The sequence below is a fragment of the Sceloporus occidentalis genome, unplaced genomic scaffold, assembly GCF_023333645.1.
Source record: "Sceloporus occidentalis isolate IW3139 unplaced genomic scaffold, rSceOcc1.0.p SCAF_118, whole genome shotgun sequence".
Lineage (NCBI taxonomy): Eukaryota > Metazoa > Chordata > Lepidosauria > Squamata > Phrynosomatidae > Sceloporus > Sceloporus occidentalis.
In genome coordinates this window covers 1,852,030-1,870,492 of record NW_028317098.1, presented here as the reverse complement: position 1 = coordinate 1,870,492, position 18,463 = coordinate 1,852,030, and the positions used below count along the sequence as shown (strand labels likewise).

General features: G+C 40.0%; 1 protein-coding gene across 3 annotated transcripts in view; it reads left to right on the top strand.

Annotated features, from left to right (window-relative positions):
- The first annotated feature begins 614 nt into the window (after window positions 1-614).
- The window catches only part of LOC149282349 (disintegrin and metalloproteinase domain-containing protein 17-like), a 29,489-nt gene continuing 11,640 nt past the window's right edge, over window positions 615-18,463 (top strand). The window contains exons 1-10 of one of the 3 annotated variants that reach the window (XM_089498340.1): window positions 615-935; window positions 8,978-9,110; window positions 10,415-10,548; window positions 11,063-11,151; window positions 11,642-11,825; window positions 12,850-12,980; window positions 14,305-14,394; window positions 15,892-16,005; window positions 16,543-16,687; window positions 17,798-17,886. In XM_089498340.1, coding sequence (XP_089354466.1) covers window positions 827-935; window positions 8,978-9,110; window positions 10,415-10,548; window positions 11,063-11,151; window positions 11,642-11,825; window positions 12,850-12,980; window positions 14,305-14,394; window positions 15,892-16,005; window positions 16,543-16,687; window positions 17,798-17,886 — 1,218 coding nt within the window. In that variant the 5' untranslated portion in view covers window positions 615-826. Of the gene's footprint in view, window positions 936-8,977; window positions 9,111-10,414; window positions 10,549-11,062; window positions 11,152-11,641; window positions 11,826-12,849; window positions 12,981-14,304; window positions 14,395-15,891; window positions 16,006-16,542; window positions 16,688-17,797; window positions 17,887-18,463 lie in introns of those variants that run through there. The other 2 variants (XM_089498341.1, XM_089498342.1) reach the window with 2 other exon arrangements.

Below are 18,463 nucleotides of genomic sequence, written 5' to 3'. Positions count from 1 at the left end.
TTGTTTGTTTTGGCCTTTTCTGAAGAGGTGCCTTTGCGGTGAGGAGATCTGGGCTGTGTCCACACTGGAAATATAATCCGGTTTGGCACTACTTTAACTTGTTGTCTGACTGAAGACTATGGAATTCTGGGAGTTGGAGTTTGTTCTGGGCCTCCTTTTCTTCCTCCCTTCAGTCCTGTCTTCTTTCTCTCTTTCTTTCCTTTCCTCTTTCATCCCTCCCTACCTTCTTTCCTTTTTTCCTTTCTTCCTTCCTTTCTTTCCTTCCTTCTTTCACTCTTTCTTTCTTCCCTTCCTTCCTTCTTTCCCTTTCTCTACTTCTTTCCTTTCTCCTTTCTTTCTTTCCCTCTTTCCTTCCCTTTTTTCCTTCCTTCCCTCTTTCTTCTTTCTCTCCTTTTCCTCTTTCCTTCCCCACAACAAACTCCAACTCCCAGAATTCCATAGCCTTGAGCCAGAGAAAGCTCTCAAGCGCTGCCAAACCGGGTTATCTTTCCAGTGTGGACGCAGCTGGGCTTCTCCCTTTTCCAAAATGCCGTCTCCAGAGCGGAACAAGATGGCGGCCTCCTCCTCCCTCTCCACTCCCATAATGCCTAGCGGCCTCTTCCGCACTCAGTCAGTTCCCGGGAGAAGAAGGGAGAGAGAGAGAGAGGGCTGGAGAGGAGGAGAGCAAGAGGAGGAGGCGGCTTGGAGCCCGTACTAGTAGTTCTCAAGGAAGGGGCGACTCAGACTTTGGAGCGGGAGCCGGCGGCGGCGGCGGCGGCAGCGGGCCTTCCTTCCTTCCTTCCCTGCCTCCCTCCCTGCCTCCCTCCCTGATCCAGGGAGGGCAGCCATGAGGGTCCCGTCCCGGCCCCTTCCCGCTTCCCTCCTGGTGCTTTTGGTGCTGTTGGGGGCCTGGGCCAAGGCGCCCCCTCTGACTCCGCTCCAGGCCCCGGGACACGGTGAGCCCCTCGGGAAGGAGGAAGGAACAAGGAAAGGAGGAGGGAAAGGAGGAGGAAAGAGAAAGGAAGGAGGGAGGGAGGAAAGAAGGAGGGAAAAGAAGGAAGGAAAGGAGAAAAGAGGAAGGAAGGAAGGAGGGAAAGAAGGAAGGAAGGAAAGAGAAGGGAGAAGGAAGGAAGGAGGAAACGAAAGAAGAAAGGGAGAAAAGAGGGAAGGAAGGAAAGGAGGGAAAGAGGAGGAGGAGGAGGAGGAAGGAAAGAAAGAGGGGGAAGGAAGGAGGGAAAGAAGGAAGGAAGGAAGGAAGGAAGGAAGGAAGGAAGGAGGAAACGAAAGAAGGAAGGGAGAAAAGAGGGAAGGAAGGAAAGGAGGGAAAGAGGAGGAGGAGGAAGGAAAGAAAGAGGGGGAAGGAAGGAGGGAAAGAAGGAAGGAAGGAAGGAAAGAGAAAGAAGGAAGGAAGGAGGAAACGAAAGAAGAAAAAAGGTAGTGAATGAGGAAGAACTGAAGGAACGAAGAAGGAAGGAGGGAAAGAGGAAAGGAAGGAAGGAAGGAAGGAAGGGAAAGGGAGGGAAGGAGGGAGTGGAGGAAAGAGAGAAAGAAAAGGAGGGAGGGAGGGAGGGAGGAAGAGGACTCCTTGCCCCTGGGAAGGGTGGCCTGGCGTCCTCCTTTTCCCTGACAAGTCCTCCATGTCAGTCCAGGAGGGATTCCAAAATGCCCTCCATTTGAGCAGGGCCAAGAAGCATGGCTATAGAGGCCACAACCAAACGAAAGCCCTAAGCACTCCTAGAAATGTAAGTCCATGCTCTTTAACCCTGTCAGACTGGGATCCCTCCTAGACAGAAGGCTGAAATGGAGGGCATGTCTGGTCCCCTTGAGCAAGGTATCACAACTGGAAAGGGGGACAAGGCACCTCAAAATGTAGGGTGTTGAAGAAAAATGGAGGACATGACCAAATAAAAAGCTCAAAACACTCATAGAAATGTCATTTTCTCGAATGCCCTACATTTTGAGGTGCCTTGCCCTCTTTTCCAGATGTGATACCTTGCTCAAGGGAACCAGATGTCCTCCTTTTCCAGGGCATGCCCTCCATTTCAGCCCCTGTCTAGGAGGGATCTCATTTTGAGCAGGCTTAAAGAGCATGGAGTTATATTTCTATGAGTTTCCATTTCAGCCTTCTGTCCAGGAGGAGGGGTTCCAAAATGTCCTCCATTCTGAGCATCACCTAGAAATGTGAATTTATATTTCTATGAGTGTTTGGAGCTGTTTATTTGGTCATGTCCTCCCTTTTATTTAAAGGCCCTCCATTTTGCAGTGCCTTGTCCTCTTTTGCAGTGAAGACATCTGGTCACCCTGCCCCTAATGGCTCTGTTCCCAAAGCAGAGAGACAGAAGAAGACGGACCCCGCCATCTCTTTCTCTCTGGATGCATCTTTGTGTGCTGTTTGCCTTCAAGCGGTTTCCAACTCATGGCGACCCCTCGGCAAAGCAATCATGGGTTTTTCCTGCCATGTTTCTTCAGAGGGGGTTTTCCATGACCATCCCTTGAGGAGGCTGAGAGAGTGTGATTTGATACACAGTTACCCAGTTGGGTTTCCATGGCCGATAATGGGAATCTAACCCTAGTCTCCAGAGTCATAGTCCAACACTCAAACCACTGCACTGCACTGGCTCTGCACTGTAGCAATAATGCAGTTTGATACCACTTTAACTGACATGGCACCATCCTACTGAATTTTGGGACTTGTAGTTTGGTGAGGCACCAACAAGCTGGCATGGCCTAGTGGTTTGAGTGTTGGACTACAACTCTGGAGAGCAGGATTTGATTCCCAACTCGACCATGAAACCCACTGAGTGACCTGGGGCAAGTCACACTCTCAGCTTCAGTGGCAAATCTCTGAACTAATGTTTCCAAGACAAAAGCATTATAGGGTCGCTGTAAGTCGGACATGACCACAACAGCAGCAGCACTTAAAGTGATGTCAAACCGTATCAAAGGGTGTAGATGCACCCTAATAAGAACCAACATAGTGGATTGAGAGTTGGACCATGACTCTGGAGACCAGGGTTTGATTCCCAGCTTGGCCATGAAACCCACTGGGAGACCATGGAGTAAGTCACACTCTCTCAGCCTCAAAGGATGGCAATGGCAAACCCCCTCTGAAGAAACTTGTGAAGAAAACCCTGTGAAAGGTTTGCCTTAGGGTCTCCAGAAGTTGGAAACTACTTGAAGACACACAGCAACAACAACAAGATGCACCCTAGATCTCTCTCACTAGATCTCTTCATCTAAGTCATTCCTCAGTGGATTATAATCCTAGCCGCATGGAGCGCAGCAGGATTTAAGATGCGACCTGAGTCTTGTACTTCTGTAAGATACTAAATTATGAATGGGCACTGGCAAAATCTGTGTACTCTAAGAGATGACACCCTGGTGGTTTTGCCAAAAGGAAGGGGTGTGTGAGAGAGAGGAGTGTCTCTTTCTTACAACCTCATCCAGGTCTTAATATGCGTACCTACAAATTTTTCTTAGGGTGTGGGAAGGAAACGGAGGTAAAGTACAGTATCGATGCTAGTTGGGTATTTGTTTATTTTAATACCAGCAGCACTGCACGAGAGCATATGTATTCTTGGCTTGAGGCTTGGTAGAGGAAAGGACTTTTTGAGGGGAAGAATATAAATGTTTTATTAGGAAAAGGGGCTGCTAATGAGTTCAAAGCCGGATGAGAGATACTTGTAAGCACAGGGGTAGGCAACCTTTTTGAACCGGGGGCTGGGTTGCTGTCCCCCAGACAACGGGGGGGGGGGGGGGGGAGCCAAAAAATAAATAATTAAATAATATAGGACAACATTTTCAAATGTAGGACACATTTTTTAAAAATTGAGGACATGCAAAAAAAATTGATGATTTTTAAAAAATGTGAATATAAATGCATGTTTCTTAGGCATGGTCAAATTGGAGGTCGTTTGGGCATTATTCCTAGACAGATGGCAGAAATGTACTTCCCTTTCTTGCCAACCCCCCCTCCCCCCATTCCAAACAGCACATTTGGGCATTGAACATGGCTTTACTTAAGATGGCCTCTTGCATATTTCAGAGGCTTATTGCATAACCAAACTCTTTGGGTTTCACACTGAACATGGTGGGTTCACATGGCTATGCATATTGAACATGTCAGGGTGGTCTCACAAGAAGTGATTTGCCCTCGGGTTCAACTGTACTTCTCAGAAGTGTGTACTTGGTCAAGGGACTGTGGTTTTTCTTCACTGCGCATGAGTTTGTAAAAATCACAGCAACTTACATTGGCCATGCCTCTGAAGCTGGCTCGTATCAATATCACCATCATCATCCTCCTGCTCCTCCTCCTCCTGCTCCTTCTTCCTCCTCCTCCTCTTCCTCTGCCTTACTCCCTCCTCCTCCTGCTCCTTCCTCCCTCCTCCTCCTCTTCCTTCCTTCATCCCCGCGCACCTGCGCAAGAGGCCAAAGTCCCCGCGTGCATGTGCAAGAGGGGGGGCAAAGGCCCTGCGCCCCCTTGCCCACCCAAAGGCCCCGCGGGGCCTTTGGCAGCGGCAATCAGCAGCAGGACCGAGCAGGGGCCGGTCCCAACGGCTCGGCGGGCCACAGGTTGCTGACCCCTGGCATAAGGGAAAGGCAATGTGTATTTTCAAATCCTGGGTCAGCCATGTAAACCCTTGGGCAAGTTACACTCTCTCAGCTTCAAGAGAATGGCAATGGCAAGCTCACTCTGAAGAAACTTGTCAAGAAAACCCCACAATTGGTTTGCCTTAGAGTCGCCATAAGTCAGAAACAACTTGAAGACACACAACAACAAGAAGAACAAACTTTTGTTGATGGCGCAGGAATTACAAATGCAGAGGTTGTGTGTAACACACAGTCACAACTTCCATTCATGGCACAAAGCATATAGGAAGGGACTTGACTGTGGAAGCAAGGCTCATGCTGAGTTGCCTAACCCTAGTATTGGTTGTCTGTAAGACCTTCAGGGGAATGGATGTGTGGTAATAATTCTTCCTCCATATAGGTTGTGTTCATCCACATGTTGCACAAGCCCCCTTCTTATGCAATGATAGCAAATGGTGACCATAACTGTCTCTCCATTGGTATCTATGAACTTCAGCTTCTTCATTGGATACTGCATTAGGGTCATCCATGGATTGCAGCCAGCTGAAAATACTTATTACTCTCACTTTGGTGGTGAAGAGAGCATCAGTCAATTTACTACAAATCTGCTGGCACCTTAAAGGCCAACACATTTCCTATAGCATGGCCTTTAGTTCAGGGGATTGTTTCTCTTTGTGGCTTACCTATTAGTACATTAGGTCCTCCATGTTTGCAGCTTTGACGTTTGGAGATTTGGGTATTTGTGGTTTTGATTAATATGTTCTCTGTAGGAATCTCTAGGTCCTCTAGTGCAATTCTGCAGGAAGTTTTCCATAGGGTTGTGCTGGAGAACCTAGAAGTTTCTAGAGAGAACACTTCTCTAGGCATTTGTAGGTCCTTCAGCATGATTCTATGATCAATGTCTGGCAGATGTTGACAATAGAGTTATGCTGGAGGACCTGGAGATTCCTAGAGAGGTGTTCTGACAGGTAAAAATTTATTAATTATATTAATTTATATCCTGCCTTTCTCCCAAGACTGGGACACAGGGTGGCTGAAGAATAGTTATGTTGTATTTGCGTTCTTTCCACATTCACGGGGGTCCTTTATTCCAACCCCAGCAGATGTGTAGGGACCATTGTACTGTCTCTGTGATTGTGATTACTAGTTGGTAATTTTGCACTCAGTAATGCAAGAAAAGGGTGCTAGAAACCACCTTTACTTGATGGAGGAGTATATACTTTGCATGTGGAAAGGCTTGCATCCACAGCTGGTAGGTCCAGTTAGTGTCATCTTGCGTAATGAGGCTTGGCATGATCTCAGTGGAGATAGAGGTTTGTTGTAAGTGTTGTTATTAGACAGTGCAGGCCTAAATGGTCCAGTTATTTCTGTATATATTCTTAAAGACATATCTATTGTAGCGGGTACCCACCTTTAGACAGATTTTGGTAGGTGGTTCCTTCAAAACATCTTAGGAATGGGGTGTGAAGTGGCTAGTTTCAGTTCCTGGTTCTGTTGTAACTTTCCCATATAACAGTTTACTTGGACTCCTGAAAAGCTTAGAATTCTGATGATCACACTTTAGGAGAGGAAGAGAAAACAGTCTCTCCCACCTTTTAGGAATGGAAGAGGAAACAGTCTTTCCGTTCACCCTCTCAACTAAATAACAAGGTTTTTAGCCATTTTGAAAGGACTGTGCACTTCTGCACTCCTTTCTATTGGGCTGACTGTCTAAATTTACATGAACATGAATCAGCCTTGTATTTAGTCACATTTTTTGGAGAATTGTCGTTTCTTGCCATTAAGCATACCTTGCTTTGGATTACACAAGTTTGTGTGGATGTGAGGCAAAAAATGTGTGCTTACCTTCCTCTAACTGAAATGATGTGGATTGTTAATTAAGTAGTGATTGGTCAATCAGTCTTATCAGACCTATTGCCACATTGGGTTTGATTAATGCGATGGAGCATAGATACTGTATTTGTACATGTAATTTCCATAAGTAAGTGCTTTGGAAGTTTAATGGAAGTGAAGTGTGTTAATAGACATAGATCCTTGTCTGCTAATCATATCACACCAAAGCAATGAAAATACGTCCATGATCAAAATCAGGAAACTGTGTTTTTATTTTTCACTTGTTTATGATTGATTTACTGCTGCCGATTATATGCACGCATTATGAAAAATAGAGATGAGAGTATGTGAGAGCACACAGAAGAGAGTGCTTCTTTATTGATAAAATTATTTTTATCAATTAATTGGGATTGTTTTTCTTCATTGAGTGCGAATATATAATCAGATTTTTAGTGGATAACCTTTTCCTGAATAAAACATTATCCTAAATAACACCCTTTCTTCCACACATATTGTGTTTAGCTCCTGTGCTAAGGAAATTATACTAAGACTATTCTTTGAAGAAATATGGGAGTCCTCCATAAACCTAGGCACGATGTGAGCAACCAAATTGCTTCAATTACAAAACAAAAAATATTTTTTTGACCAACTTTTTTGTTATTTTCAATATACACAAAAGGTAATACATCTTTAAAAAACAGAAAGTTGATATCTTTTTTGCTGACAGCAGCTCGTCTAGAAGTGGCTAATAAATGGAAAACGGGTCTTGTATCCCTGGATAGCTGGTGGAAAAGAGTTTGGGATCAATGGCTTATGGAGAAATTAATAGATAATATGAAATATAACTCAAAACAACAAAATCAAAGACCTGTTCAGGAAAAATGGTCTCCTCTTATAGATTACATTAATACAAATTTTACATCTGTTTCTCCTCCATCTAGCCACTATTCTTTATGGTCAGATTTATTTTAAACAAATTGAATTGTGTAAAATTTTAATAAGGAAAGTTTTTAATGACATGAAACTTTTTTATACCATTGTTTTATGATTGCAAGATTTTGTATTTTGTATTATGAATAAAGTATTTTTAAAAAAACCTAGGGAGGAATGAGAGAAGAAAGATTGGGTTTGCTCTCCTTTGCAGTTTTCAGTTTTTCTTGTTTTGACAAGTGGTAGTTTGAATGTGATATTCACATTTGGTGTGGTATTATTAGCAGACAAGGATCTATGTCTATGTCAGTTCTACAGGTGGAATCAGTTGATAATTCAAGTTTCCTGGTTACTCCTCCATCTTACCCATAGTATTTATCCAGATTATCCTTATTTTAACAGTACGGGTGGGATTACAAAGCAATTGACCACAATATTTATTTGCTGATTTCCTTGAAAGTATTTTTTTCCCTCTTTCTTGTCTTAAAAAAGTAGGAAGGAGGAATGGGAATCATAAACATAACCAATTTACAGCCCTCTTCAGACCTGATGGGAACCATGGTTTTTAGCTGTGTGATTTTACCACATTGAACCATAGGCACGCACTGAATTTGCTTTTCTCACAGCCAGAAAAAGGAAACAGAAAACTTCTGTTATGGATCTTAAACGTATCTGAACTTGATGAATTGTGGTTTGTTTAAATATCTAGCTTGTGAACAACAACAACAACAAAATCAGAAACCATAGGTTGGTCCTGGTTTGTGTTCAGTAACTAGATTTTAAACAAATAGCTAAAGTTCAGATGTGTAACAGGTGGTTGTGATTTGTTTCAAATATGAAAAATATTTTGATTTTCTCATCTATGAATGCAAGAGGAGGAGGAGGGGGAAGTCTGAAGTTTATTGTGCCCTGTCTATGTAACAGAAAAACATGATTTTCTGTTACATCTAACTGAGACAAAAGTATGCTTTTTAAAAAGCTGTTGTGTTCTTTGACTCTCGCATTTGTTTTTCTGTACCTACACAGATGTTTCGGAACCTTCTAGAACTGAGCCAGGATCATTCAATGGGCATTCTCCTCCCATCCCAACTTTATCAGTATGGATAGACCTCAGTTAATGAAGGAGATGTATTCCCACATTATTTCTTTAACAGAAACTATGGTACCAGAGGCAAAAATAATATGGAAAGAATAGGGATAGGTTCTTGCACCACAAAAAAGAACAGCTCAACAAACAAGTCTATGAAAGCTTATGCTACAACTTCTTATGCACAGTCTGAAAGGTGCTACATTCTCCCATATGTGTGAGTTGCAGAGACCAGGAAAAAGATGTTTATTTGTAACTGTGTTGTTTTGAGTGATCATCTGTGAACTCACACAGTCTGGCCTCTTAGAGGTCAATTCTTCTATTGGGATGGCACAGAGTGGCCCACAAATGGAAATAAGTTGAAGGAAACAAGCTCTTGCATGTGCAATGATGCAGATGGTGTTCTTGCAAAAAGATGATGGCTCACCTATTAAAAGTTTCAATAGTCTGTGCAGGTGCAGGAAAACCCATGTGTGTGAGTTCAGAGATAATCACTCAGACACACAGTTCCAGATAAGCAACCTGTTCTCAACATGTTATTTCTGTTTTATATTTCAGAGAGGCTGGAATCTGTTCTCTCAGACTATGATATTCTTTCACTGTCCAACATCCACCAGCACTCATTAAAAAGAAGAGACCTGCAGTCAGAATCCCATGTAGAAAAACTTCTAAGTTTTTCAGCACTGAATAGGTAATAAAAAAATTAACAGAGACACTTCTTCCTACTGATTATACTTGAACAAATGGCCTCTGTGTTTGATCATTTCTGTAACCACTGCGATGTACACTTGGTTCTTATACTATTTTCTTAGTTGTTTTCATTTTGGTAATTAGTTTTTCTTTGTAATATTGTATTCCCTCTTGGCTAAACTGATTCTAATTTCCCTCACTAGAGATCAGTAATATGCTGTTGTTCCAAGAGACAAATACCTGTACCCCTATTATTTGATGTTTCTCTGTTCTTAGGGGTTTAGTTGCTTGGAGAAAGTAGAATGCAGAAGTCCTCAGGATCTTACAGACGAATCAGAAATCCTTTAGTTACTTATTTTTAATTTATTTATATGCCACCTTTCCCATAAAATGAGACCCAAGGTAGATCATAGTATATTTCAAAATGATAGAAGGCTGAAACAAAAGTGAAAAGAACAGTGAAAAAAGATCAAATGTACATATTTTAAAAGCATTTAAAACATAATAGTGAATTTAAAGCACAGTATTCTCCATTAAAAGAGCCCCTCTAGAGTGACTGAACAATGAAAGGTCTTTGACTGCTGGCAGAAAGAAAACAGAGAGTGGGGGGAACCTGGCTTCCCTTGGGAGGGAATTGCAGAGCCTGGAAGCAGCTGCTGAGAAGGCCCTCTCCTGTGTCCTGATCAAATGTGTCTATGATGGTGGTGGGGCTGAGTGAAAACCATTAACCAGCTCAGGAAGGTTTATATGGGAAGATACAGTTCTTTATATAGCCTGGACTCAAGACCTCTTGGATTTCATAGGTCATAACCAGCACTTTGAATTGTGGCCAGAAACAGATCACAATTGTCTTCATTTACCCAATTTTGCATGATCTCTTGTTTTGTCTTTAGCTCCTTATACCACTGCCAGCCCCATTTTCTTTAGGCTTTTTTTGGGCTGGGGGGGGGGGAGGGGATATGCTTGCAAATGTATCAGACCAGTTAATTATCAAAGATAAATGTGTATCTTTTGAATCTCTGTTAGTGAGTTGCTGTTAAATTTTGTTACATAAATTTCTCAGGAAGCTTGTGAATTAAAAATCCATTTATGAATAAACAGAAGGAGTGCTGTTGCAGCAGGTGTCCATGTAAATATTTTCCTACTAAACATTCTTTCTGCTGTCTGTCATAAATTCCACAAGGAATCTAGCAGACAGCTTGTGTTGCATTTGTGTTATGCATAGGTTGCTGGTATCTTCTAGTTACATTTTGTAATTGCCATAAAGTTTCCCTTCATGCTAAATTGAAGCAAATTCTTTTACAGACATTTTAAATTATACTTAACTTCATCAGCAGAACACTTCTCAAAAAACATTCAAGCCTTTACAGTGGACGGCCAAGGCAAGGAAAGACCGTATCACATACAGTGGCAAGAATTTTTCACAGGACATCTTGTAGGTAAGAATATAGGAGGAGAGGTAAGAGGCAGTGCATCTTTGAAGCTGTTGTTTGCATTGGGTGAAAGTGTACTGGGCCTTTGTATGGTCATACAGTGTAATAGAAGAGTGAAATGAGACTGTCGATGGGCATTTTTCAGTTTGTGTGAGAATTTCTGAAGTTTCTCACTAGTTATGAACGGGGCGACTGCTTACCATTCTTGCAGAGAATTAGATTATACATGTGTAAAACAATCAGTAAATATGCCCCCAAAGCACTTCCTTTTGGAATTTCAAAGACAAGAAACACTTAAACTGAAATAAATAGCACCCATAAATTCTTTGCAATTTGGAGGTTAGATCTGCTGCCCTCCAGTTTGGGACAGGGCTGTTATGAAGCTGTTTCAGAAACTGTTTGGTTCCTGGAATGTGTATTGTGGTATGAGGTAGCCTCTGTCTAGCAGGAAGTAGTGTTATATGTTGCAGTTTATGAGAATTTCCAAGATTCAAGGTTGTCCTTTTTTCCTCTCCCCCAGGTCAAAGTAATTCTAAGGTTATAGCACACATAGGTGATGAAGATGTCACACTGAGGATTAATACCAATGAAGAAGAATACAATATTGAGGTACATCCAGTTAGTAGAGTTTTCACTAGAAGAGTCTGCATGCATGCATGCATATAAATTTCATTAATGTAACTGATGCGTTTTGTTGACCTGCTTCATTTCCTTTAGCTTAATTTTTCTAAGATTTTCAAGATTGCTGTTTATTTTTATTGTGCTCCAAAGAGTTGTCCGCACATTTTATAAACATTTTTGTTTGGAGGAGATTGGTTTGAATTCTCATTTTGAGTTCTTTAATTGAATAGCACAGTAAAAATGTATATTTTTAAAAAACTGTATATTCTTCTTGTGGCCAAAAGAGCAGGTTTAGCATAAGTAAAACTGCGAAGCTTGTGTCTTGCTTATGTTGTTTCTTTAGGTTACTGAACTGAGACCTTTCAGTTAGTCCATTTTGATTGCAGTCTTATATGCCTTTGCCTCAGAGTAAGTTTCATTGAACTCAGTGGGGCTTACTTCTGAGTAGTCACTCAGATGTATTTTCTTCCATTTGTAGCCCCTGTGGAGGTTTCTCAATGATACACAAGATAAAAGACTTTTGGTCTACAGATCGGAAGACATCAAAGACTTCTCACGATTACAGTCCCCTAAAGTCTGTGGCTATGTTAAATTGGAAGAAGAGGAAGGGCTTTTGTTTGGAAGGCTAAAGGAAGACAAATGGACCAAACGTGAGCATCCAAGTACGTACAAATAGTCTTTCAAAATTGTACAACAGTATTATGTTTTAATGCCTAATGCAGTGAGCCTGAGGAACACCAAGGGAACAGAATGTTTCTTCTTTGCTGTCACAGTGAAATAGGCTTATGTATAATTTATTTAAGATAGAAATTGAAATATTACTGCCTTAATACTGTGAATATTTTCATGTCTAACTTAAATTATATTTAGCTGGAAAAAGACAACATTCTTTCTCTTTTTGTGAAGAAAAGAGAATAAAATTAACCTCTTCCTTGTCCTTTAAAAAAAAACCCTTCAGTTTCTTTGCATGGATATAGTACCTATTGCTTCCTTAATGATTTAGGTAGAAACATAAAAGTGGTTGAATTATGTTGATGTCTCTAAGAATGGTATCAGGTGCACAAAGTGAAACATCAAGCAGAGGTATAGCACAGGAAGATATTTTCTTGATAGCCAACAAAGCACTGATCTATTTCAAGTACATAAGGCTCTTCAGGAAAAAATATGTGTTCTTTAATCCAGATTTCTTACATAAGAACAGCATGCTAGAATCAATGAAAAACCACAGGGAAAATGTGCCTCCTCTCAGATGTTGAGCCAAAATACATATACTACCAGATGTGCCAAAATTTATACAAAGTGGCATATTGTAATAACCAATTTCTTTGAGAACCTAAACAGTCATTTAGTTGGGTTTATAAAAATGTACTTGGAAGTGTACAAATAGACCAAACCTATGATTTTGTTAAAATGTAATGTCTTATGCGAGTGCAAAAAACTTAAGTAAACTGTACCCAAGATGCAGCATATACCAGCAAGGTCTTAACCAGAAGCCTTGAAGGTTTGCAGAAGTGCATAATATTGTTCTCTGATCCTTGTATTTTTCTTCCCCAGTACCACCTCAGTTGAAAAATTAATGGGGAGATGGATATTTTTATTTTATCTGTCACTGTAATTCTTGATTGATCATTAAGATACCGTTTTTATGTTGATGGCTATGTGGTATGTCTTGAATTGCCATGATAGTGAATGTCCCTCGGCAGAAAAGAGCGGTCCCAGACCCCTTGAAGAACACTTGCAAGATGTTAGTGGTGGCAGACCATCGCTTTTTTAAGCACATGGGCCGTAGTGAGGAAAGCACTACAATTAACTACTTAGTAAGTATAATTTTCTGCTGTCAATTGCTTGATGAAATAAAAATGTACATCAACAAATTCTTGTTGTAGTCACGGGATTGTTGGGATGTGAATGTTCCAAATACTTAATGTTTAGCAAGTGTGGATCAGAGTGCGGGGGACAGAATACATTAAGATCTTTTATTGCTTAGATAAAATCTCATGCTTTTTCTCCAACGTATTGTGTGTTCAATAATAAAAACAACCTCTTAACTGGATACATCCCTGCTTGTCTTTGTTTTGCAGCCAATACTGCTTCTCTCATTTCCTCTATGGAAGCTTGTTTGTCTTTTTCTGTTTAATGTACAGTTGGCCTTCCATATCCAAGGATTTTTTATCCATAGATTCAACTATTCATGACATGAAAATATTCCAAGAAAAATATAAATTCCAAAAAGCAAACCTTGATTTTACCATTAAGGGGCACCATTTTATTACGCCACTGCATTTAATAGGACTTGAACATTCACAGATTTTGGTATCCAGAGGGTGTCCTGGAACCAAACCCAGTGGATACCAAGGACCCACTGTATCTTTTATAGTGGCTTAGTAGAGGTGCTGATGGAGTTGGTTGATATCTCTAGCTTAGAACAGTACATTTCCCATTTTGGCATAGATCGTCATAGTTTTTATATTATACAGCATCCCCCCCTTAATGGAACAATATGAAGAAAATGTAGTTCATGGTTCAAATATATTCTTACTTTATTATAAAGTTTGGTTGATGTGTATCATTTGGGATGAAAAGGGGAGTGAGTGACCTATTGACTACAATAGGCAGGTTATTACTGGTTTCCTTCAAAGACCTAAATCCAATGACTATTCCCAAAGAGTAAATCCACTGAATCAGTAGCACTTAGATAAGTGTTGATTTACCAAGTTGTTATTGATTCAGTGGGTCTACTCCATTGAGATTCACAATTTGATTTAAATCAAATGAATTTGATGGGGTTTTGAAGACAGTAGAGGAACAAGTTCTTAGTTGCTTTGATTCCCCCCTCCTCAGCCCTCTTAAATTGGAGGTAGAGAATCTCTGGCTCTCAGATATTTTGCCTACTCTTTACTCATACTGGGTAGGACCAATGGGAGTTGGAGTCACCAATACCCGCAGGCTATAGTTTCCCTACCCTTGCCCTGAACTTTGGTTTTATTTTTCAGATAAATTATATTAGAGTCTTCTTTGCTGTGGGGATTTCAAAATGTACATTTTATGAGGCTATTGTTGTGGCTCCATTTCTGTTCTATAATGCATGTGCTTATATAAAGAGCTTGAACTTGAATAACCTATCTCCCTTTCTGTACATAGATCGAATTAATAGACAGAGTGGATGATATCTATCGCAATACTTCATGGGATAATGCAAACTTCAAAGGATATGGCATACAGATAGATCAGGTATTTTGATACTTCCCAGAAAAGGCTGTAAATCTTTGGCAATAGTGCAATTTTCTTTGTGTCAATATAAATTTAATTAGATATTTTATTGGATTTATTAATTAAACCATAATATATACACATCTTGATGCAGCAAAAATAATACATAGTTCAATGTTACTGAACGTTACTAAAAACAAAATCTGTTTTCTCAATCCTTCTCTTAGTAGGATGTTAATATCTGTTTTCTTGGGGTTTCATTTTCACCACTCATTGCTATTTCTTGAAGTGTCACTTATTATTAATGATAAGAAATCTCAAATCAAAGAAGAAGCCAGATATAGCACCCCAGAACATCTGTTTGAATGCTTTAAGCAATCATTTCTGAAGTAAGAGCAGTTACTAAATCACCAGCTGGATTAATTATGTTACTTTTCTTTACTTGGTATGATTTGAACTAAACAATAGGTTACTGAAAGGCTTGGAATATTGTTGAAAAACAGTGAGTAAATGTTAATGATAATTATTCCAAGTAAATACTACAACAGTTGTTGTAGGGCAGAAATACAAGGTGTTCAGGAAAATTTGAGCCATATGGGTTAATCATAAGGAAAAGCTTCCTTCCTTCTTTATTGCCACGTCTCCTCTGCCTCCAAATCTTGCCCAAGAAAGAAAAATGTAACAGGGAAATAATTCTTCAGGCACTCATGAAATACACTTGCAGAACTGATTTTGTAGAAGTCTTCCTTTGAATAATGTTCAAAATGTTTGCACTTGGTTTGTTTCTCTGTATGTGCTATTGAACACAAAGGGTTTTCTGAAGTGTATCGTTGAAGGACTGCAGCTTCTGCTTCCAACATTCATAAAAAAATAAGATCACCAAGAAGAGCACAGAAGCATCAGAATGAGTTTTTTCCCCACTAAAATATTCAGCGTTAGCACTCAAAAGCAAATGATGTAAATCATGATTTTACTTGATGTGTGTTATTATACAAAGTTGCATAAAAGTGATCATGTTCATGGTGTCTTTGATATTGAAAGTGCCAACCAGCCTTCCTTGTGGAAATAATCTCCATTAAATTTTGTCTGTTTATTTTTAAAGTGTACTGTGCATAACCAGCTAAAAACTGAGACTTGGGCTAAGATATATTCTGCCCAAAAAACAGTTCCTGTTTGATGCCATTTTTGGGCATACTGACAAAAGAATACTTGGATTGTAGAACAGAAACTTTGCTGAGATCAGTTACTTTTGAAAATCTACTGTGACTTTTTGTATATTTTCAATGATAACTTGCTGTGACTGAACACATAGAATTACGCTTATGTAAATAAATATAAAGTAGGTGGTATGATGCTGGACAATGAAGGACATTTCTCCCTTGGTTTGATCAGTGTAATCATTGTGGTACTTCCTTTCCATTATCATTTGACTTTAATGTTTTAAATTGTATATCCTTTCCATTATCATTGGATGTCAATGCTTTAAATTGATTTTTTTATTTCTTTTTTTAAATGAAGATTATTGTTCACAGTGAGCCACAAGCTGTATCTCCAGGACAGAAACACTATAATATGGAAAAAAGTCAGCCATATGAGGATAAGGATGCTTGGGAGGTGAAACAACTGCTGGAGGTAGGTATAGGAAGCACCTCAGTGGCAATGGTTGCAATTTTTAATTACTTAAGCAAGGGTTTGGCTGTGAAGATCTAAAAGAAACAGCATACTTCTTACAATGAAATTATGCTGTTCAGTCTGGGAATGAAGGAGATGTTCTCTAGAAAGAGAGAAATGCAGAGTTATACATTAGAAAGCCCAATTACCTGACTTAAAATGAAGCAGTTATTGTCTTTATTTGCCTGGGCTATGGCTGTAATGCTGCTGCTGCTGCTGCTGCTGCTGCTATATAATCCCATTGTATACCTTAATTAATTGTATGCAACTCTAATTAAGAAATCATATTAAGGTTTTTTTATTTAGTTTCCAGAATGTTTTGAGTGCTAAAACACATTTTAAAAATGGTTACAGTCATCTTGTGCTATCTTTTTGGTAAAGATGTTATAGATGGACACCATTTAATGATACTGGAATTGGAATCTACTGTATGTAGGTCATTGACCTGTCTCTGATCTAATGAATAAGCCTTTTCTCTAAACTGTTTGACCCACATAGCAATTCAGCATTGATATAGCTGAGAAAGCGGCCAAAGTATGCCTGGCTCATCTTTTCACGTATCAAGATTTTGATATGGGCACTCTTGGACTGGCTTATGTTGGATCTCAGAGACCAAACAGCCATGGTGGCATCTGTCCAAAGGGTAGGTCTCCTTTCTTACTTTGGATTTATGCATGCTTGAAGATGAAAATCAACACACATTCAGTATATAAGTTTGTAAGATGAGCTGGTTGGCTGTACATCTACTCTTAAGTGACCAGAAACTTTAATGATTCTTGTTCCCTTTGTGGACCTAGTTTGGATACCGTGGTGCAGGGGTGGACAAAGTTCAGCCCATGGGGATGCATGTGTTCCTGGAGACCTTAAGTGCAACCCCAGAAGCCCCCCAAAGCCCCCAGACTATTTTTTTTTAATTGAGTGGATTGTCTGTTTGGTTCCCCCCCCCCCTGACCTAAAATATGCCCAAACTACAGTGGTTTGCTTTCCCTGACCATTGTTCCTCAAACCTCCCCAAAACACCAAAGTAATTGAAAGAGCTAAAATTGGACAAAATTGTGGCTGGAAGTGTTGCCATGTTCCTTCCAGCACACCAAAATGTGCTGATGTGGTCCCCACTCTCTGTGCAGTTGCCCAGCCCTACTGTTGTGTATGAAGTATCTATGTTCATTGGGAACATCTCTAGTCCAATCCTGTCCCTTGTGTGTGCTGTTAATGATGATGATAATAATGCAGTGCATTTAACAAGATTGCAAACTAGATCTTGTATAAAGTCATTGACGCTGAAAGGACATTTTAATTTCCTTAAGATGTCTAGTTTTTTTATTTCAAATGCCAAGTGATGTTAAAGCAGTCTTAAGTAGTGTGCACTTAGTCATGTGCACAATATGTGAACGCACACACACACACACACACAAGCATGCACTACTCTGTACATGGAGCTCCCCCTCCTGTGAGGTTGTGCCTTAAAGATACTGAGACAATTAGCAAAGTAGTACAAGCTAGGTAGTTAGGGCTATGCCAGTGAACCCTCTTACTCCCCTCTAAAGGTAGAGCCCAGTGTTCTTGCTCTCTTTTTTGAATGCCACAGTGTTAAGAATACATTCACCAGTAATTAATCTTAGAGGCACTGAAAGATTGCAGAAAGTTCTTATTTTCTCTTTAGGCAATGCACAAAGGGTTTTTTTCTTTCTTTCACTTGAAGCATATAGTAGGTTCTCAATATATTTCCTGTTTTTGTTTTGTTTTGTTGTAGCATATTCCAATTCAGCAACTGGAAAGGATATCTACCTCAACAGTGGCCTAACTAGCACAAAGAACTATGGCAAAACCATCCTTACCAAGGTATTTTGAGAATAACTGCGAAAAGTGTTGGCTTCCATTATTGTCTTTCTGTTGACTAACCTCACTGTTGATTTGGCAGTACAGGTTGAGTACCCCTTACTTGGAATTCTGAAATCTCCAAAACCCAAAACTGTCCTCATGGATGGCTGGGATAGTGACACATTTGCTTTCTGATGATTAAGTCTACTCAAACTTTGTTTCATGCACAACATTATTAAAAATATTATGTATAAAATTACTTTCAGGCTATGTGTATAAGGTGTATACAAAACATAAATGAATTTCATGTTTAGATGTGGGTCTCATCTCCAGGATCTCTAATAATAGTCCAGTAGAGAAATGTTAAACAAATGACTAGCGTATAACAGAACAATCAAAAAGGCATACTGCATCGGAATCAAAGGGTTACTTATAGCTGATGGCTGATGCAATCTTTCGGTAAACAGCCAGCATAATGGGTGTATAGTGACACAAAAATGACTGTTCCCTAAAGTGGTTTCGTATACATTTCACTTTCCATTGGAGGGAAAAATAATTGTTGACATTTATGAGGACTAGTTAGATCTGTAGAGAGCTA